The following is a 23,024-nucleotide window of genomic DNA, read 5'->3' as shown; positions in this document are numbered from 1 at the left end:
TATATATATATATATATATATATATATATATATATATATATATATATAATGTCTCGCAATGTTTTACGATGTTTTGGTTTTTTTTCTTCTTGACTGGATTTTTTGTATACTTTGTAATAAGTTGTATTTTATATAGATATGAATAAAGACTAGTTAAATGGAACAGGTGCATATTTGCAAACTGGCTTAAGCCCATGCTTGCTAAAAGCTTATGTTGCTTAAAGCTTATGTATTCTAAAAACTCACGCTTGCTAAAAGCTCATGCTTGCTTAAAGCTCATGCTTGCTAAAAGTTCATACTTGCTAAAAGTTTAGGTTTGCTAAAAGCTTATGTTTGCTAAAAAACTCATGCTTGCTAAAAGCTTAGGTTTGCGGGTATACAAGTATTCTTGCTGTTCATGCAACTTGAAGATCCAGGCATTGGATTGCCTGAGGGTTCTGTTATCGGGTGTTGCACAGCTAAAGATTGGTGGTTTATGGTTCAGAATCTAGAAAAGTTGAATTCTTCCTTTCAGGTATTGGAAGATAATAATCACTGATGCCAGTTTCTCCATTTGGTTTGAGGGTGGCTACAGTTCAGTGGACTTGATTCCACAGAAGAGAATACTGCCCATAAATATCTTGGAACTTTTGTCTAGTACACCTTTCTCTGGATTATGGTACAGACCAGTTGTAGGTTCTATCTGGAAAAGCCTCTGCAGGGACATATATATCAACCACCAGGGCGGCACCAGGAGTCATGCGGCTCAGGTAGATGAACCACATTCTGTCTTTATCGTCAGTGCATATTCCACCAGTTATAGAATAGTGGCAGGGAGAACTCTGCAGGTGAATCTACTAGAGTCCAAGTTCTATAACAAGTTGGGACACGTTCTGTCTGGGACGAGGGTCCCCCAGGCAATAGGGGTAGATGCACTGGTAACACCTTAGGGACCCTTATTTGACGCTTTCCCTCTGTTTCGACATCTGCCACATCTTTTGCGATTAATCCGGAAGGGGGTAACACTGATAATAGTGTTAGTAGAATTAGCCCAGGAGGGTTTGGTACAGTGATATAGCGAGTCTTGCGGGGGTCGCTCCTTGGACACTCCCAGTCCAGCGGGACTGAATGGTCTTGGGTCCTGTGTCTCAGCACTGTTGAGCCCTGGAAGCCAGCTTCGGGTAACTTCAATTACAGGACTTAATATTTTTTTGCCTGGGGTGAAGCCAGGAAGTGGCACTCACAGAAATATGTGAGTGGGAGATTTTCTTTTTCTTTCTCCAATCGGTAGGGGAAAGGAGATTAGCCTTAAGTACCGTTAAGGGTCAGAATTCGTCCCTATCCATTTTTTTCCAGAGGCCGTTGTTTCTCACTCCTTGATTCATACTTCATACAGCGTATAACTTACAGTCCCGCCTGTCAGACCACTCTTGTGTCCTTGGGACTTAAATTTGATCTTGACTGTCCTAGCAGAGGTCACTTTTTGAACCAATCGGGAGATTCTGTTGGTCCTTTATCTCGGAAAGTGGCTTCTTTGGTGGCTATTGCTTCAATAGGTGGAGTGTCAGAGTTGGCGGCTCTTTCATGCAAGGAGCCGTTTTTGGTCTCACATCATAAGGTGATGTTGCATCCTCATCCATTTTTTGCCTGAAGTGGTGTCTAGTTTTCACTTGAATCAAGACAATGTTTGCCTTCTTTCTGATCCTCAGTTGGCAGGAGTAAGATCACTGCTACTCTGGAGGTATTTCAGGCAGTCAGAATTACTTGAATTGTCAGCGCAGGTCAGGAATCCTGGTTTGTGCTGCCAGTAGAGCCCAGGATGGGCAGGAGGCATCCAAGTTAACTATTTTCATTGGATTCTCCAGTTAATTATTCAAGCCTATGGCTTGAAAGGGCAAGGTCCCCCACCCCTTTTTTTTGGTAAAGCGCTCACTACCAGGTGTGTGGGGGCATCTTGGGCCATGAGGTGTCAGTGGCTCAGGATTTTAAGGCCATTATTTTTGTTCATACATTTACAGAATTTTACCAGACGGATATCAAAGCCACAGAGGACACTGCTTTGGCCACAGTATGTTTTGGGCAGCAGAAGTCGTCCTTCTCAGGTGGCAGTTTTTGTGATTGTGTCTCCCTCCCCTCAAGTGCATTGCTTTAGGACATCCCATATAGTCATTATTATGGTTGCTCTGTGTTCCGTGATGTACGATAGAGAAAATAGAATTTTTTCATCATACTTACCTGTAAAATCCTTTTCTTGGAGTACATCATGGGACACAAACGTGCCACCGATCTTTTTTGGGATATCCATTGCTTTGCTACAAAACTGAGGTACTTCCTGTGTAGGAGGGGTTATATAGGAGAGGACTTCCTGTTTGACTGTCTGCCAGTGTCCATTCACCTATAAGTGACATAAAACCCATATAGTCATTATTATGGTAGCTCTGTGTCCCGTGATGTACTTAAAGAAAAGTATTTTACAGGTAAGTATGACGAAAAAAATACTATTTTTTACTGCTGTCAGTTTTTCCTCACTGCCTTTCCTGACTCCCTGCAAACGGGCAAGTGAGGAGAAATCTCAGTAAGGACACATATGGGAATAATAAGCAACAGAGGTTCTAACATTTCCCTATTCTGTCCAAAATTCTAACCTTTGGCTTAAGTTGAGCTTTAGTAACTACATTAGTATGCAGATATTTTAACCGTAATTATGACTAAGGATTTCGCAATACAGAGCTCAATTTCAAAATTGATGTCTATAGAAAATGTAAGCTTAGTTTAGTGCATTATTTATCAATACTTATCTAGTCTGCATACTGTGAATATTTTTATGCTTAAAATGGAAAGATGATCATAAAATTCACCACTGTAAGTAATTGTTAATGGGAAGCCAGTGGTGACACAGGATGCCTTCTGTTTCAAACTATTGGAAAAAATTAGTCAGGAAATGATTATTTTTCCATCTGAAGGCATACACTGTACAGAATGCGTCACACGTCCTTTTTGGCAGTATATAGGTACCCATCCCTTTCATTTCATTTACACACACTATATTACCAAAAGTATTGGGACGCCTGCCTTTACATGCACTTTATTGGCATGCCATTCTTAGTCCGTAGGGTTCAATATTGAGTTGGCACAACCTTTGCAGCTATAACAGCTTCAACTCTTCTGGGAAGGCTGTCCACAGGGTTTAGGAGTGTGTCTATGGGAATGTTTGACCATTCTTCCAGAAGTGCATTTGTGAGGTCAGGCACGGATGTTGGATGGGAAGGCCTGGCTTACAGTCTCCGCTCTAATCCATCCCAAAGGTGTTTTAACGGGTTGTGCAGGCCAGTCAAGTTCCTCCACCCCAAATTCGCTCATCCATGTCTTTATGGACCCTGCTTTGTGCACTGGTCAATATCATTTGGTGGAGGGGGGATTATGGTGTGGAGTTGTTTTTCAGGGGTTGGGCTTGGCCTCTTAGTTCCAGTGAAGGGAATTTCTAAGCCATCAGCATACCAAGACATTTTGGACAATTTCATGCTCCCACCTTTTTGGGAACAGTTTGTGGATGACCCCTTCCGGTACCAACATGACTGCGTACCAGTGCACAAAGCAAGGTCCATAAAGACATGGATGAGCGAGTTTGGGGTGGAGGAACTTGACTGGCCTGCACAGTTGAGCTGACCTCCTGACCTCATCCCAATAGAACACCTTTGGGATGAATTAGAGCGGAGACTGCGAGCCTGGCCTTCTCATCCACATCAGTGCCTGACCTCACAAATGCACTTCTGTTCTGGGAGAATGGTCAAACATTCCCATAGACACACTCCTAAACCTTATGGACAGCCTTCCCAGAAGAGTTAAAGCTGCAAAGGGTGGGCCAACTCAATATTGAACTCTATGGACTGAGACTGGGATTTATATATATATATATATATATATATATATATATATTTATATTAGAGTTGCACAATTAATCGTTAAAAAATCGTGATCTCCATTCAACCCCCCTGACGATTTCTATTGCAGAGTTTGCAGATTCTTTCCTATAACAAGTGGAGAGACTTATCTGCTCACTCAGCTGTCAAAAGAAAACATCTGGGCAGTCTGCCAAGTTTTTAACATGAAACATTATAACTAACACTTCCTTTTTAGATCAAAGGGATAAACTTCTGTGTGGAAAAAAAAATCCAGGCAGTCTGCCAAGTTTTTAGCAACTGTAAATGCAGGACGTTTAACCACTTAAAGTCTAAATCTTTTTCTTACAATTGTTTAAGTTAAAAATCAATATTTTTTGGTAGAAAATCACTTGGAACCCCCAAACATTATATATATTTTCGCAGAGACCCTAAGGAATAAAATGTCAATTGCTGCAATATTTTATGTCACACTGTATTTGCCCAGCGGTCTTTCAAATGCAATTTTTTCGGAAAAAATACACTTCAATGCTTTAATGCGTAAGATGTTACGCCGCGAGAATCGTGAGAGAATCGTGATCTATCTTCTAAGCAAAAAAATTGTGATTCTCATTTTAGCCAGAATCGTGCATGCAGCTCTAATATATATATATATATATATATATATATATATATATATAATATATATATATATATATATATATATATATATATATATATATATATATATATATATATTTATTATTGTTATTATTAATAAATATATATATATGTGTGTGTATATATATATATATATATATATATATATATATATATATATATATATATATATATTAGAGCTGCACAATTAATCGTCAAGAATCGTTATCGCGATCTTGACTAAAGTGTTTCACATTTCTTTCTATGCAAAGAATTCTCTCTGCTCTTCTGAAGCCACAGCCCTCAAAAGAAAGGAAGAGAAAAACGGGGCAGTCTGCCAAGAAACAAAACATTCTTTATCAGTTGAACTTAAGTATAAACATTGTAACAGTTTGTCAATGGAATAGACTTCCTGTGTAAGTGAAAAAAGTTTAACCACTTAAACACTAAACCTTTTTCTGACATTTGTTGGTTTCAGGTTAAAATCATTTTTTTTTTGCTAGAAAATTACTTAGAACCCCCAAACATATATATTTTTTTTAGTAGACACCCTAGAGAATAAAATGGTGGTTGTTGCAATATTTTCACACTGTATTTGCACAGCGGTCTTTCAAATGCAATTTTTTTGTAAAAAATTACTTTAATTAATTTAAAAAAAAAAATCTAACCAGTAAAGGTAGCCCATTTTTTTTTTTTTTGTATAATGTGAAAGATTTTACGTTGCGAGAATGATCTTTTTATTCTAAGCAAAAAAATCGTGATTCTCATTTTGGCCAGAATCGTGCAGCTCTAAAATAAATATATATATATATATATATATATATATATATATATATATATATATATATATATATATATATAGTCTACACCACCCGTTAAAATGTCAGGTTTCTGTGATGTAAAAAATTAGACAAAGATAAATAATTTCAGAACTTTTTCCACCTTTTTAATGTCATCTATAAACTGTACAACTCAATTGAAAAACAAACAAATCTGGTGGTGGGAGCATCCTGCTTTGGGGTTGTTTTTCTTCAGCTGGAACAGGGGCCTTAGTCAAGGTAGAAGGAATTATCAACAGTAAATAAAAATACCAAATACCAGTCAATATTGGCACAAAACCTTCAGGTTTCTGCTAGAAAGTTGAACTTGAAGAGGAACTTCATCTTTCAGCATGACAATGGCCCAAAGCATACATCCAAGTCCACAAAGGAATGGCTTCGCCAGAAGATTAAAGTTTTGGAATGGCCCGGCCAGAGCGACCTAAATCTGTGGGGTGATCTGAAGAGGGCTGTGCACAGGAGATGCCCTCACAATCTGATAGATTTGGAGTATTTTTGTAAAGAAGAGTGAGCAAATATTGCCAAGTCAAGATGTTCCATGCTTAGACTCCTACCCAAAAAGACTGAGTGCTGTAATAAAATCAAAAGGTGCTTCAACAAAGTATTAGTTTAAGGGTGTTCACACTTATGCAACCATATTTTTTATTTTTTTTATTTCCCTCCACCTAAAAGATTTCAGTTGTTTGTTCAACTAATTTGTAAAGTTTATAGGTCACATTAAAGGTGGAAACATTTCTGAAATTATTTATCTTTGTCTCATTTTTTTACATCACAGAAACCTGACATTTTAACGGGTGGTGTAGACTTTTTATATCCACTGTATATGTATTTATTATATATTTAGTATAACAACATGCTTTTGAGAGGGAGCACTAGACAAATGACGGCTTTTTACACAAGCAATAAATGTTGCGGGTCCAGCAATGCCTCCATTGTCAAGCTTGTACATTAGCTGAAGATGACTCGCTAACATCGCTAAAAAATGTGGTCACTGGAAAATATTGTAGTGGAGCCTAGGTCTGCCACTACCCATTTGTTAGGCTCCCCACTACAACAGTCCCAATCTCTGGTTTGAAATTCTTTTGGGTTTAGGGGAACACCTGACACTTCCATAATGCAGTGTGTGGTGTCTAAACAGTCGATGTCTGGGTCAAGACACATGGGTCAAGGAGTGTTCCTAGCCGTACTGTCCATATCAGTATGTTCTGTAATTGTCATGATCTTTTTGGAGGTATCTGAAAGATTCACAGCAGTGGCCAGGAGCACTAATAGATTCAGACACCCATAGGTGTCTGTCAGACAGGAGGGGTAGTCCCCCCCCCCCCCCAAATAACTGGTTAGCTTTAAAAGTTTAGTCTTCAATTTTACATTTACAGTATTATCATTGTGCTGTGTATAATGGCAGAGCTGTCCTTTGCTTGACCCACTTTTTTTTTTTTTACCCTAGTGGTTTTTGCTATGTGTATGTTCAGAAGGAAAGTTGAGCTGGAAACATGGTGCCTTATATTTTTGCTATCCTTCCATGTAATTTTATAAAACAAAACATAGCATTTAGATCTTGCGACATCTTAACTGTAGTTTATCTGATATTGTGGAGGACTTTCTAAATCCAGTTTGTTTGCATGGCAATTGCAAAATGTTAGTTCTTTTTATAAATACCTTTTCCAGTATTGTAAAAATACGCAAACAGAATAACATGTTTTTTTTGTGTGTGTATATTCAGGATTGAACGAGTGATAGATAACACTACAGTGAAGATGGTCCCCATCAAGATTGTTCATTCTGAAAGTCATGCAGAGAAGGAAAGCAGGAATAACTTGCTGAGTGCAATTGAGCCTTCTGCCTTACACACTGCTGTTGGTAAAGATCAGCTTAAGACTCTCAGCATCTCTGAACAATCCTATTCTCGTTTTTGTGCTTACACAAGGCAAGGGCAGGATCCAGAAGAACAGTCCAAAATAACAGACGGTCAACCAGTCCTGGAACCCTCTGAAAACATAAGAGAGGGAGCAGTCTCTTCTCTTCTAAGTAGTAACTCCAAGAGCAAGGATTTGATTTATGCAGACTTGAAATCAGAAGAACTTGTAAGAGAAATAGTAGGTAAAGACAAGTCTCTTGCAGACATTTTAGATCCTAACACCAAAATGATGACAACAATGGACCTCATGGAAGGAATATTCACAAAGGATGAAAATCTTCTAGAAGAAGCCCAACAACGCAGAAGGCTGCATCCAAAGGTTCCTTCTCCAAGACCTCCAGAAGAAAAGTATGTACATTAAATAGCTTCCATGGTGTGATGCATTTGAAAAAGCTTGTTTGGTTAAATGTCAATGGTCATGTAGTAAAAACATTTAAAAATGTGTAAATCTATGATAATGTGTAACTTTACCTATTGATTTAAATAGCAGAGCTGCTGCAGTTATAGATCCCCCAACAATAGTGTGGGGTAAGCAATGTTACAGAAAAGGGTGCAACTGCGCTGACCCTAAATAGTATATTTATCTTACCACATATCAAAAACAATCTTTATCAGTGATTCATCATCATGAATTCAAGTAAAGTGCATATTTAGTGAACTGCAATATTATAAAGAAAGTAATCCTTCTTAATCAAGAAAAAAAATATATAAAAAAAAAAATCATGTGTTAAATAAAAAAAAAACAGTCCCAATAATCCTCTTCAAAAGATGGTTATCCAAATCCCACATGCACAAATCCACATCTGAGATTGGAAAACTTTCACCAATTCGTTAAACACCATCACCTTCTAAAATGGCCACTCACCAGAAACAAGGTAAAAAGACGCCTTTGGTTTATGTTGGGTTAACTACTCCACTAATATAGGCATGCCTGAAGATTTCCAGCAATGCTCTTAGGGCTAGCAAGCGCCATTCCATCTCCCGGGATCGGTCGTACGATCCAAGCTTCGATTCGGGGCTTGGATCGCACGACCGATCCCGGGAGATGGAACGGCTCTTGCGAGCCCTAAGAGCATTGCTGGAAAGACTTAGTGCCAGTCTATAGGCACCACACTTGTGAGTGAAAATTCCCTATACTTATTTTAATGATTGAATCAATTATAATCTGTTGTGCAACGATGGCTGTTTGCTTCTTTGAGATCCTGAGATTAATGTGGAGATGCAAGGAGTGATTACTGGCATTCAATTGGGAAATCTTCAGGCATGCCTATATGAGTGGAGTGGCTATCCCAACATAAACCAAAGGCATCTTTTTACCTAGTTTCTGGTGAGTGTCCATTTTTAGAAGGTGATGGTGTTTAGCGAATTGGTGAAAGTTTTCCAATCACGGATGTGGATTTGTGCATGAGGGATTCGGATAACCATCTTTTGAAGAGGATTATTGGGACTGTTTTTTGTTTAACACATGATTTTTTTTTGTATTCTTATATTTTTTTTTATATTTTTTTTCTTGATTAAGGATTACTTTCTTCATAATATTGCAGTTCGCTAAATATGTACTTTATTTGAATTCATGATGATGAATCACTGATAGATTGTTTTTAATATGTGGTAAGATAAATATATTATTTAGGGTCAGCGCAGTTACACCTTTTTCTGTAACATGTAGTAAAAACAATTGGCTTTTTTCACTAATGGATTAATAATAAGGTTACAATTACATATGTATAATTTTATGTGCACTTACAGCAATAACCCAGATTGTTACACTTTATATACAATCTTCCAAGATACACTAAATGGGCAAGAGTATGTGGACACCCCTCCAAAATGAGTTAAAGTGATTGTATCGTTTCGGGGTTTTTTTGGGGTTTTTTTAGTTAAAAATAACAAACATGTTATACTTACCTCCCCTGTGTAATGGTTTTGCACAGAGCAGCCCAGATCCTCCTCTGCTCGGGTCCCTCTTCTGTGCTCCTGGCCCCCCCTCTTGCTGTGTGCCCCCACAGCAAGCAGCTTGCTATGGGGGCACCCGAGCTGAGTCACAGCTCCCTGTGTCCATTCAGACACAGAGTTGCAGCCCGGCGGAATCGCGGACTATGTAAAATGTAGCATTTCATTCCCTCTGCTGACCAACTTTGTGGAGATGTTGATTTCATTTTCCAGCAGAACTTGGCACCTGCCCACACTGCCAAAAGTACCAATACCTGGTTTAATGATCATAGTATCACTGTGCTTGATTGACCAACAAACTCGCCTGACCTAAAACCCCATAGAGAATCTGTAGGGTATTTCAAGCAAAAGATGAGACACACCAGACAAACAATGCAGACAAGCTGAAGGCCGCTATCAAAGCAACCTGGGTTTCCATAACACCTCAGCAGTGCCACAAGCTGATCTACCTCCATGCCACACTGCATTGATGCAGTAATTCATGCAAAAGGAGCTCCGACCAAGTATTGGTATAGTGCATACTATACCGTACATAGACATACTTTTCAGTAAGCCAACATTTCTGTATTAACTACTTAAGGACCTCCCGCCTCAGTTGTATGAAGTGGGATACTGTTGTTATGGCAGCAGCTAGCTGCCGTAACCCCAGTATCATCTTCAACAGCGTGCGGTCCACTTTCAGATAAAAGTGGTCTCAGCTGCAGATTCGCCGCAAGATCACTTTAATCAGGGGGGGGAAGAGGGCCCCCTCTCGCCGCTCTCCAATGGTCTCTGCCGCTTACCGGAGCCGTCGGTAGTGGCACAGACGATCAGGTCCTCTCCCCTCCCAGGCTGGATGCCAAACGAGGGAAAGATGGCCCCCGCTCAGCTCCACATCATTGGATGGCGGAAGCGACGTCACACGTAATAGGAACAAAAGTGACCCAATTTTTTTTTTTTTTTTAAAGGACAGTATCAAAATATAAACTAAAACAACAAAATAAAGTGCCCCGTCCCGCCGAGCTCCTGCGCAGAAGCGAACGCATACGTAAATGCACCCGCATATGAAAACGGTGTACAAACCACACATGTGTGGTATCGTCGTGATCATTAGAGCGAAAGCAATAATTCTAGCACTAGACCTCCTCTGTAACTCAAAACTGGTAACCTGTAGACAGTTTTAAACGTTGCCTATGGAGATTTTTAAGGGTCAAAGAGGGGGCGCAATTTTGAAGCATGCTATGTTGGGTATCAATTTACTCATCGTAACATTATCTTTCACAATATAAAGAAAATTGGGCTAACTTTACTGTTGTCTTATTTTTTTAATTAAAAAAGTGTATTTTTTCCCCAAAAATTGCGCTTGTAAGATCGCTGCACAAATAAGGTGTGACATAAATTATTGCAACGACTGCCATTTTATTCTCTAGTGTGTATATAATGTTTGGGGGGTTCTAAGTAATTTTCTAGCAAAAAAAAATAATTTTAACTTGTAAACACCAAGTCGGAAAAATTGGCCCGGATCTTAAAGCAGAGTTCCACCCAAAAGTGGAACTTCCGCTCATTTGTCCATCCCCCCTCCCTCCAGTGCCACATCTGTCCCCCCTCCCCCCAAAAGGTAACAAGATACCCTATTCCCACTTCCGGAAGCCACGGCCGCGGATATTGATGTCACCTCCTCCTCCCCCTGTAGCCAGGCCAGTAGGAGAGAGGAGCAGAGCCTCGCGCATGCACAGTAGGCTTCCCGGCGTGAAACCGTAAGGCTACACTGCTGGGTTCATTTACCCGCAATAGCGGCAGCACCCGACAGCTGATGAAAATATCAGCTGTGGTGCCGAGATTGCTGGACTCCAGGACAGGTAAGTGTCCTATTATTAAAAGCCATCAGCTGCAGTATGTGTAGCTGCTGGCTTTTTATTTTTGCAGCAGAGGGCAGACCGCAGCTTTTAAGTGGTTAAAAATCCATTTTTGTGTTGGTCTTATGTAATATTCTAATTTTCTGAGATTCTTAATTTGGGGTTTCCTAGCTGTAAGCCATATTCATCAAAATTAAAAGAAAGAAATGCTTGAAATATATCACTCTATGCGTAACGCATCTATAAAAAATATATGAGTTTCACATTTTGAATTGAATTATGGAAATATTATAACTTTTTGACGATATTCACATTTTTTGAGATGTCCCTGTAGTTCAGTGTTACTCCCTCAGAGAGATGGGCTAGTTGAAAAGTTAACTACTTCAGCCCCGGAAGGATTTACCCCCTTCCTGAGCAAGCCATTTTTTTGCAATACGGGACTGCGTCGATTTAACTGACAATTTTGCGGTCGTGCAACGTTGTACCTAAACAAAATTTATGTTCTTTTTTTCCCACAAATAAAGCTTTCTTTTGGTGGTATTTGATCACCTCTGCGATTTTTATTATTTGCGCTATAAACAAAAGAATAGCGAAAAATTTTGAAAAAAACACATTATTTTTTACTTTTTGCTATAATAAATATCCCAAATTAAAAAAAAAAAAACAAAACAAATTTCTTCATCAATTTAGGCCAATATATATTCTTCTACATATTTTGGGTAAAAAAAATTGCAATAAGCGTATATTGATTGGTTTGCCAAAAGTTATAGCGTCTACAAAATAGGGGATAGATTTATGGCATTTTACTTATTTATTTAATTTTTTACTAGTAATGGCGGCGATGTGCGACACACGATCTGTCTCCTCTCCCCTGACAGGACGGGGATTTGTGTGTTTATACACACAAATCCCTGTCCTCGCTCTGTCAGGAGCGATCACGGGTGCCCGACTGACATCGCGGCCGCCGGGCACGAGCATCGGCCCCTCAAGGACGCGACTGGCGCGTGCGCCCCCTATACTGCTTAAAGTACCCGCTGTACAGCTACGGCGATTTGCGCAGGAGTGCCATTCTGAAGGCAAGCAGTCAGCAAGTGGTTAAACAAACATTAAAACAGGTTTTGGGGAAGATGGTGGATAAAGACAGAAATAATTGGATTATATTATACCTTACTAGATGTTTGCTATAAAATAGGTTCCCCAATAATCCACAGGGTTTTCTTCCTCTAATTTATTGTATAGGAGGTACCCACGCTGGCTATTGGACATTGCTAGAGAAAGGTAGGAAAGTGTGCGTTCCCCTCATAGAAGTGTGATTGAGCATGTGCTGCAAATGCAAGACAGAATTGTTCAAGTGATGCCTATTGTGAAGGAACATTTGGCCCAAGCCCAGATGGCTCAGCAGATTTACAATCATCGGGCCCAGGTCCAAATGGCATGGCCTCTATGAAGTGATTGAAAAAGTGGCTGAAGTAAATTACAAGATTTGCTAACCAGGAAGACAGAAACCGAAGAAGATATATCATGTGAATTTGCTAAAACCGTGGAAGGATAAGGAATCCTGAGACGACCCTGCTTCCCTCTAATTCTAATTTGGAAATTCCCGAGGCTGGGATAGCAGAAACCTTGTCAAAAGCTAAAGCTGCTCTGCTTATGTAGATGACGTGATTGTCCATAGTGAACATTTACCAAAGGTTCAGGCAATGTTGAACTCTATCCAGAAAGCGGGGGTTACAGGCAATCCAAAAAATGCACCATAAGGCTAGATAGTGGCGTCGCTAGGGGGGAGCAGGGGGTGCGGTCCGCTACAGGGGTGACACCATCCCGAGGGTGACGAAAGCACTGGCAGATTTTTTTTTCAGCCGGAACACACCTCCAGCACTGCTGTGTTTTCCGCCTCCTCTCTGTCTCTCACCACTGCCCTGCTACCTGAGCTGGTCACTACCTATTCCTTGCCCGGGCAGCGCAGCTGCACACTGTCCTCTCCTCTCCAGCTGCCGCCTGGGTGTTCTGTGCACATGAGCTGGCGCAGTAATGGGCGGGGGTGGTGTCAGCTTGCAATTTGGGTGGGGGGTGTCCTCCACTGCCTGAGGTGAGGTGTTGTGACAGGTGGGGGTGTTGGCGTGGTGTTGTCACCCAGTTACACCTGAGCCACTCAGAGCTGCTGTGATAAGAGGGAGGAGTGTTCATGTCTGGCGCCCTGTTCTGGTATGTTAACGTGGGGCTAGGGCTTGATGACGAGGTTGTTTTTTGCTGCTGGACACAGCTATTTTATATGGAGGGGTGCTTTGTCCTGAGGGGGTTCTGTACTGATGGAGTGGGGTGGTTTGTCCTGAGGGGGGTCTGTACTGATGGAGGGGGGTGGTTTGTCCTGGGGGGGTCTGTACTGATGGAGGGGGGTGGTTTGTCCTAAGGGGGTCTGTACTGATGGAGGGGGTGGTTTTGTTCTGGCAGGGTCTGTACTGATGGGGGGGGGTCTATACTTAGTGGAGGGGGGTCTGTACTGAGGGATGACTATAATTGGTGGAGGGGGGTCTGTGCTGGTGGAGGGGAGTCTATACTTAGTGGAGGGGGGTCTGTACTGAGGGGCGACTATAGTTGGTGGAGGGGGGGTGACACCATGTTGAACACACCGGGTGACACCAAACCTAGTGACGCCACTGAGGCTAGAGGAGGCAAAGTATCTAGTTGATACCCATGGGAGAGATAAAATATAGCCCCAGGTAAACAAAGGTAGACGCTATTCAAAACTAACCACAGCCCACCAACAAGAAGCAGGTTCAAGCATTCTTAAGCCGGCCATAGACAGATCGAAATTCATCCGGTTCAGCAGGAACTGGACAAATTTAGATCCTTCTATGGTCAGTCTATTGATCACCTTAAGTACAACCAGCCTGTAGGCAAAAGCTTTCGAGCAATTAAAACAGGTTTTGTGGTACCCCAGTGTTAAACCCTCCTGACTTATCGAGGAACTTTGTGGTCCAGACAAATGCATCAGATGTTGGGTTGAGAGCTGCATTGTATTAGGTTTGGAAGGGAGGGCAAATGTCTTGTCATTTACCTCAGCAGGAAACTGAAAGCGGTTCTAAAGGCTGAAGGTTTTTCACCTTAATACATTCTCTGCATTAAGGTAAAAAAACATTCTGTGTGCAGCTCCCCCCTCTCCTCCCCAGTCCCCCCTTATACTTACCTGAGCTCAAACTCAATCCAGTGATGTGCACAAGAGCAACAGCTCTCTCATTTCTCTCCCTAATCATAGGCTCAGAGACAGCAATGGGAGCCATTGTGTGTCTATGGACACACGCAACCGGCTCAGAAGTGAGCCTGCACAAGTGCCCCCATAACAAGCGGCTTGCTATGGTGGACACTAAGCAGGGGGGAGCGGGGGCAGCTTGGGGATAGCTTGGGGGCTGTCCAAGATAGAGGATCAGGGCTGCTTTGTGCAAAATTATTGCAATGAGCAGGTAAGTGTAACATGTTTGTTGTTTGTAAACCTTTAGGCTGCATTCACACCTGAGTGTTTTCAGCTCGTAAAACACTCATCTCAAAAGTTCCAAAACGCCCAACAAGCAAAATCCCAGTTTACTGGCTCCTTCCTCCGCTCTCCATCCTGACAGATCTGGGACAGGGGGGACTGGAGGAGGACACTGGGAGCCGAGGACCTGGAGAGAGGGAGGAGGACATCGCTGAGAGGGAGGAGAACACCGGAGAGAGAGGGAGAAGGACCCGGGGAGCCGCAGACCAGGAGAGAGGGAGGAGGACACAGCTGAAAGGGAGGAGAACAGCGGAGAGAGGGAGGAGAACACAGCTGAGAGGGAGGCGAAGGAGAACACCGGAGAGAGGAAGGAAGACATGGAGAGAGGGAGGAGGACACCGCTGAGAGGGAGGAGAAATACAGAGAGAGGGAGGAGGACCCGGAAGACGGCACGGGGGACAGTCGGGGGGTGATCGGTGATCGGCAGTTAAAAGCACTGATCTCCCTGTATAACTTTCAATAAAGCACCTGCCAGCTGTGGGAGGGAGAGGAGGAGAAGCGGCTGTCAGAAAAGCTATACAGGGAGATCGGTGCTTTTAACTGCCCCCACCTCCGCATGTTCAACTGTGAGGCTGCCCAACCCCCTTCTGAACTTGAGGATGCCTGGTCCGATACAACAGGTATCTGATTAGGCATCAGAACATTTGCATGAGTACCGATACTCGTGCAAATGCTTGGTATCAATACCGATACTAGTAACGGTATTGGTGCATCCCTAGCAGACACTCTGGGATGATTCATGCTCTATTAAAGTAGATGGCCCAAAAAACAGATCATTGAGAGTGCTTTGTGGTGGACTTTATAGCACAGGCGCGACGCAGTACACTTTTGATGTGCATTAGGGTGCAGTTAATAAATGCTAACGCATCATAACATAGACATTGTGTTAAAAAGATGCATTAATAATGAATGTTGTAGTTTGAACAAGCAGAGTTTTTTTAGCACAGCTGAAATAGCTGCATATGTGAATAAGGATATTAAAACACCATCTGCAGGCCGAATAGAAAACTGCATATTGTTAATAAAATGTAATATTGACCTGGCTAAAAATAATTTTCTTACAGAAAAAAAACCACATCCCTTTGCTTTTATTTTATAATAAAAGAACATTTCCTTAATTTTCCTTCTATGTAATGTATACCCTAACGCCTGAATTTTACCTGCCACAGAGTAATTTTTTAAATAATTTCTAATCTGCATATACAGTATTTCTATCCATGTTGCTACATTTTCAGAAACAAACTTTGTACTGCAATTAGCACACAGTTTAAAGCGATTGTAAAGTCTTGTTTTTTTTTGTTTTTTTAGCTCAGAGCAGCCCCAATCCTCCTCTGTTCAGGTCCTTCTTCGGAGCAGCTTGCTATGGGGGCACCCAAGCTGAGCTGCAGCTCCCTGTGTCAATTCAGACATGGAGTTGTGGGTCACCCTGCCCCTTCTCTCTCCTGATTGGCTAACTGACTTTGATTAACAGCAGTGGGAGCCAATGCTGCCGCTGCTGTGTCTCAGCCAATCAGGGGGAGAGTCCAGCACAGCCAACACACTCATGGACATCGCTGGACAGAGATGGGGTTCAAGTATTAGGGGGGCTGCTACACACAGAAGGCTTTTTATCTTGGTGCATAGAATGCATTGAGATAAAAAAACCTTCTAACTTTACAACTACTTTAACTACACTAAGAAGGCACTATGCGGTTGTATTGGGTTAGAAAAATAATTTATCTGTTGGATCGTTAGCTAATATTCAGCTATCATTTCATGTTTATGGGATTATGTTATTTCAAATAGCCGCACACCGCAACGCACAGAACATTTGAACGTATGGTTTAATTGTTGTACTGTGCCAGAATTGTAAGTAAAGACGATAGCAAACTATCAGAATGACACCAAGCCCTTTGTTGGTGAGACTTGTATAGTATGTCAGTTTAATCAGCCACATTGTGGGATTTATATCAGTTTATATAAACTTAATTGGCAGTCATTTTAATAATTGAGTTGAAAATCTGGTTTGTCTAGGCGGGTCCCTACCTGAGAAACTGATACTGTACCCTTCATAAGTATAACAATAACCACCAATTATATTTACTGTATGTATGACTGTTGTAAGCAATAACATAGATGTATTGCGACTTTTTAGTTTACCTAATACTGATAGAAAACTGCTTATAAAATTGCTACATTTGATACTGTGGTAGTCTATGGTAACTAGGACTATCCCCATTTACCAATGCATGCCAGCATGTACTTTAGGCTCGGTTCACACTACTGCGACCTAAAGTGTGGTTTTGCCAGGTGACTTCCTGGCGACTTGATTACTACTTTGATGGGACTTTAGAAGTGACTTTCAGGGAATGCCTGGGTAATCTTCCTGTAATGTCAGATAGAAATCACATCGATTTCGATGAGGATCCGACTTGGAGGCGACTTCCATTAAAGTCTGTGGGCATAAGTCAGATAGATGTTGCCTTGAAGTAGTTCAGGAACCTTTTCTAAAGTCGGATCAACTTCAGTAGTGCTAAAAAGACAGTTCTCATTGAATAACATGGGATTTCACATGTCACATGACTTGGGGTCTCACAAGTCAGATCCTAAGCCGTGACAGTGTGACCTGAGCCTTAAATTCCAACTGGACTTTCAGTTTACATCAACTAAATGCATTTCAGGTGCATCAAAACAGCAGATATACAATGGTATCAAAAGCATCCCTCAATCTTCTGTGAATCTCAGCATATGTTTGTCACAGAAATAAGTCAGGTAGGTTTTTGATTCCAACTTTTAGTGACTTTTAATAGCTAATAGCCAATTGTTTTTTCTCAGTTACAGATGATCATTTCTAATCATCAGAAATGGTACCAATCTATTATCCATTTTATAATCGTGTATTATGTTATTCTACAGAAAAGAGGACCAGAATTCGGCTGCAGCAATCTCTTTGACGACCAGCTCTTCATACTACAGCACTTCCGCACCAAAAGCCGAGCTTCTCATTAAAATGAAAGATATGCGAGAGCAGCAGCCCATTGAGGAGAGTTCTGAGGAAGAGTTGGGCCACAACTTATATGAAAAAAAGGTAATCAAACATATTTTCCATCTTTGAACTTTTCAGAGAGTTGTCAGATAAGCAGATCATGTCATTATGGGGACAAGATCAGTCCCAGTTCACAACGGAATAACACTGTTGATGTATGTACATGAAAAAACTGGCTCCATATCAAACCCTAATGCAGTGTCCAAAAAATCCATAACGTTTTCTTTGAAAAATAGATTACAGTTTTTGGGTCCTCATACATTAAAAGAGAAAAAGAGAAGTTTGGCTTTTTCTTTTTCAATCATACTTACCTAGGTGGATGCAGCATGGGTCCCCCACCGGCTCTAAGACTGAAAACCAAGCGATCAAACAACGCTGATAACTCGGTTCTCAGAGCTCAGCGAGCAGAGGGCCGGTGACTGTTAGTCACCGACTCTCTGCGCTGCCCCCCCTTCCCACATTCACTGGAGCGCTGGGCTTTGGAGGAATCGGCTTGCTGAGAGGCTGAGCTGGATGTCGGTCCAGGCATGTGGGCGGATCACGACTCTATTATCGTGATCTTGCCCCAGCCTGGACTGGCTCTGTGACATCAGCCAACAGCAGGCTTCAGCCCGTTGTCTGCTGAAAATGGTTCACAGGTGTGCAGAACGAACTACACTCCTGTGATCCACAGGAGAAATGCAGTCAAACAAGCTTTGGCTGTACTTCTCCTTTAATCAAAAGGAGGGGTTAAAAACATTTTAACCTCTAAGTCAATTATCTCAATTTGGCTTCTTGAAGGAAATATGAATCGGGAAAAGAAATCTGCTGCCATTTTGCACAACAGTGACTGTTGGCCATTGTGAATTACGGTAGGTGTGGGATTAGACACAACTTATTTAGGGTTTTTGGTACTTGGCTGCACACTACCTTCCCCTTCATTGAAATCAAAGCAAGTAAAAGCAGTCATTGACTATAGTTGGGGTCCTTTCACATGTGTAGTCTGATCAGATCTGCCAGTTTTTTAGGCTGATCTGATTGGATGCTCAGTGATAAGATGACCATACAATATAGTTTTCTTCAATTTCCTTTAGATTTACCTTCAACTATGTAGTGCAAGGTCCTGCCTGATTTCATACCAATTGAAAGTGTTTAGGTTTGACCTCATACTATATAGTTTTGGTAAATCTAAAGGGAAATTATACAAGAAAATTGTATAATGTATGGCCAGCCTAAGTCTGTGATCAAGCGGGTGTAAGTAAGTCAACATGTGTCCATTTACATCTACTTACCGCAAGTCCATCTAGGTCCAAAAAAAAAAAAACCTGAAAAGGTTTGCATCTTTTTCAGTTTTTTTGGACAAAGGATCTAATTGGATGGATGTCTGTTTACATCCTCCTGTCCACAGACTTAACGTGTGTCAATCGTGAACTGGAGGAAAAATACTGTATGGACACGGTTATCACAAAAGTGACCTCTATTCTGTTTAGCTCCATTTCAGCAGGGGATTAGTTCACTCATCGCCTGCTGATCAGAACATTTTTGGTCCATGCACACCAACCCTTGCATTACAATGCAGCTGCTGGTGTGCGGTGTGATCAGTGCAGTGCCAATCCAGGTGCATCACACTGTTCACTTTTTTTTTTCTTTTTTTTACTTTTAAATGAACTTTATTAAAATGTCACGAGTGATATTTCATTAAAGTGGTTGTAAACTATCACCTTGTAAAACAACCCATTCAGTTTAAAATAGACATGAAAGGCAAAGCAGTTTTGTATAGATATAATAAAAACATAAATACCTTTTTTTTTCCCCTTTTTAGAAGTGATCACATTCCCTCTGTTCTGAGCTACAAAAGAGCTGGGAGGAGAAGAAACAGCAGCACACTGAGCTTCCCAGTAAATGGCTATGCAGGAGGGGTGTTTCAGGACAAGCCTGATCATTAGAGGAGAGCACACTGAGTTCCCAGCATAGCTAGACAACTGACCACGGACATTCAGTTGAAATCTGCCAAATACATTCCGGATGTACCTAAAACAAAAGAAGTTCAGTTCACAAAACTTTTAACAACTCTAAGGGCTCATTCACACAGGTGGCCAGGGTGCGATAAAAGCAGGTGGTTGAGCTTCTGTTTTACCAGCCCCTGACTGCCCACATAAAAGCAGCTATGCACCTGCCCCAGCAAAAATGAAACAACATTCATCAGACAGTACCACCACTGAGCGCAACCCATTTGAAAGAATGTGGCTGTGCAACAACTGCGTACAATGCATGCACTTGTGGTGCAATTGGTCGGATTTTAAAGGTTAAAGCAGGCTGTAAGAAGATGACACATCACCTCCTCACCACCTGTCAAGCGTATCTGAAAAGTGATCTGTGGTGGATCAAGGGCTGAAAGAACTGCCACACGTGTGAATGAGCCATGAGGCACTGGTTTTGCACAGAGGAGTCCAGATCCTCCTCTTCACGGGTCCCTCCCTGGCACTCCTGGCCCCTCCCTTCTTCCGAGTGCCCCTGCAGCAAATAGCTTGCTATAGGGGCACCCGAGCTGCGACTCTGTGTGTCCATTCAGACACAGAGCTGCAGCTTGGCCCCGCACCCTCTCTCCCCTCATTGGCTCACTGACTTTGACTGACAGCAGCAAAAGCCAATGGCGCCCACTGCTGTGTCTCAGCCAAACAGAAGGGAAAGTCCCGCACCTCGTGCAACATCACTGAATTGAGATGGGGCTCAAGTAAGTATTAGGGGGGTTGCTGCACAGTGAACGTTTTTTATCTTAATGCATTAAGATCAAAACCTTCTGCCTATATTTAACTGTCACTTTCTAAAAAAGTATCCTTATCCTGGTGTGTTAGCTAGTCTTTAACCACTTGCCGCCCGCCATATAGCAAAATAACGGCGGCAAAGTGGTTTCAGTATCCTGACTGGACGTCATATGATGTCCAGCAGGATATCAAGCCCCGGGGGACGTGCATCGCGACGATCGTTGTTGCGGTGTGTCAGTCTGACACACCGCAACACCGATCTAGGTAAAGAGTCTGACGGAGACTCTTTACCACATGATCAGCCGTGTCCAATCACGGCTGATCACAGTGTAAACAGGAAGAGCCGTCGATCGACTTTTCCTCACTCGCGTCTGTCAGACGCGAGTAGAGGAGAGCCGATCTGCTGCTCCTCTGACAGGGGGGAGTCTGTGCTAGTTGATTATTGGCGCAGTCCCCAGAGGTTGCCCACACTGGACCACCAGGGACGCAATTAGGACCACCAGGGATGTCATCACCAGGTATGCCACCCTAGACCACCAGGGATGCCAATCAGTGCCCACAATGGATGCCAATCAGTGCCTACAATGGGCATCACTGATTGGCAGGCATTATTGTTTGGCACTGATTGGCATCCATCCGTACCATCAATTAGTGTACATCCGTGCCACCTATGTGTACCCATCCGTGCCACCTATCAGTGCCCATCAGTGCCGAATATTAGTGCCCATCATCAGTGCCACCTCATTGGTGCCCATCAGTGCCTCTCAGTGCAGCCCCATTAGTGCCCTTCAGTGAAGGAGAAAACTTACTTATTTACAAAGTTTTGTAACAGAAAACAAAAGAAAACATTTTTTTTTTCAAAATTTTCAATCTTTTTTTTATTTGTTTAGCAGAAAATAAAAATCCCAGAGGTGATCAAATACCACCAAAAGAAAGCTCTATTTGTGGGAACAAAATGATAAAAATTTAGTTTGGGTACAGTGTTGTATGACCGCGCAATTGTCATTCAAAGTGCTACAGCACTGAAAGCTGAAAATTGGTCTGGGCAGGAAGGTGTATAAGTGCAATGTATTGAAGTTGTTAAACTCTCGGCAGGGTTCTCAAATTGGCGGCTCTCCAGCTGTTTACGAAACTACAAGTCCCTTGAGGCATTGCAAGGCTGATAGTTATATCTATCCCACAGGCAGAGGCATGATGGAACTTGTAGTTTTGCAACAGCTGGACGTCCACCAGTTTGACCCCTAGTAAGCAAATCACCTGGACAATTTAAACCTCCCAATGAAGTGTTGCAGAAACAGGCATACTAACAGGGTCTGGGTATGAATTTGGGCATGTAGATAAACGTGAAGGTAACTTTCTTTGAAAATCACATGTTAAAGTTATCTGTAGATTCAGAGATATGGGGAGCCAAAGTTATATATACATTTAAAAATGAACATATGATTAGACTTACATTTGCAAATGCATATGTAAATCTACCTTAAAACCAACCAGCAGATGGAGCGCTTTTTCAAGTATTCAGCTATTTCAGCTTTTTAAGTCTGCTAATAAAGGTCATTGTTTACAGACCTGAAAGTTCTCACAGCATACAGCTTCGTTGGGGAGTTCAGACAAAGGGACCTTGAAAGCCAACTTCCTTTGCTGTGATGGCTCATTAAATACCCCAATACAATCCAACAGTTTCACCTTTTATTTTTCATATTGGATCTGCTGTCCCAATTTATATATGAAAAATGTAGAAGATATTTACCTTTTGTGGGTGGGAGGTTTAATGTGCTCGTGCCCAAGCACTCAGCCTAAGCTTCCTGGTCTTCATGTATGGGTGCTGGGCAGGGATACTGATGGCACACCTATACCTAGGAGGAGCTAGTTTGTATTTGAGGCTTGTGGGAGACCTGAAACGCTGGTATGGCTACACCAACCAAGTGGACTTGTGGCAGTAATAGCATGACAAGGATGGTGGGAATTGAGAAGCTCTCGAAGTGAGGTACTGAAAAAATGGCACCGTGATAAGAATTTAGGGATGTAAGAGGAACAAAGTACTAGCAGTTTTATAAAAGTAACCTGGAGAAATGTACTATTAAAAAGAAAGAGTGGATTTTGCCTGGACATACGTAAAGAATATCTAAGTTACATGCTGTTGATGTTGCAAGTGCTGTTGAGGAAGCTGAGATATTTGATACCAGTTAAAATATTTAGCCTAATTTGTGGCATACGAAAAGGAGAACTTTTCAAGATGTTTTCATTTTTCTTAAAATTCCTTTCCAGACTTTTATATTAGGTATAGTAGGTTTCACATCCATGTTTGAATACTGGGTATTCAGCAGCAATAAATGTCTATTAAATTACAGGATCACATTTTATGCACTATGCTAAAAATATACTGAGCTAGATCAGAGATGAAGCTCCAGCTTTAATACAGATCGCAAGCTTGACTTTCCATGGCTCCAATTTTAGATAAATTAGGTGTTTTTACATTTCCAAAGGTTTAGTTTTAATTAATAGCAAAATGTTGGCTTAACCTTTTGATTAGGGAGGGATGATTTATTTACTTTTTCAGTTTGATGAAATTCTGAGTTTTCCAATCACCCTGGGGCACATGTATCTGCCTTTGGTGGGACAATTTTGGCAATCATTTAGAAAATGTCACCAAACATGAAA

At 41.6% G+C, this 23,024-nt stretch overlaps 1 protein-coding gene across 1 annotated transcript in view; it reads left to right on the top strand.

Moving 5' to 3' along the window:
* SHROOM2 (shroom family member 2) overlaps positions 1-23,024 on the top strand; it is a 347,883-nt gene that overhangs the window by 303,961 nt on the left and 20,898 nt on the right. Inside the window, exons 7-8 of the mRNA XM_073616356.1 lie at positions 7,080-7,622; positions 17,490-17,661. Coding sequence (XP_073472457.1) covers positions 7,080-7,622; positions 17,490-17,661 — 715 coding nt within the window. The remainder of the gene's footprint in view (positions 1-7,079; positions 7,623-17,489; positions 17,662-23,024) is intronic.

This window comes from Aquarana catesbeiana, linkage group LG02, assembly GCF_042186555.1.
Source record: "Aquarana catesbeiana isolate 2022-GZ linkage group LG02, ASM4218655v1, whole genome shotgun sequence".
NCBI lineage: Eukaryota > Metazoa > Chordata > Amphibia > Anura > Ranidae > Aquarana > Aquarana catesbeiana.
This window is presented reverse-complemented; position numbering and strand designations above follow the sequence as displayed.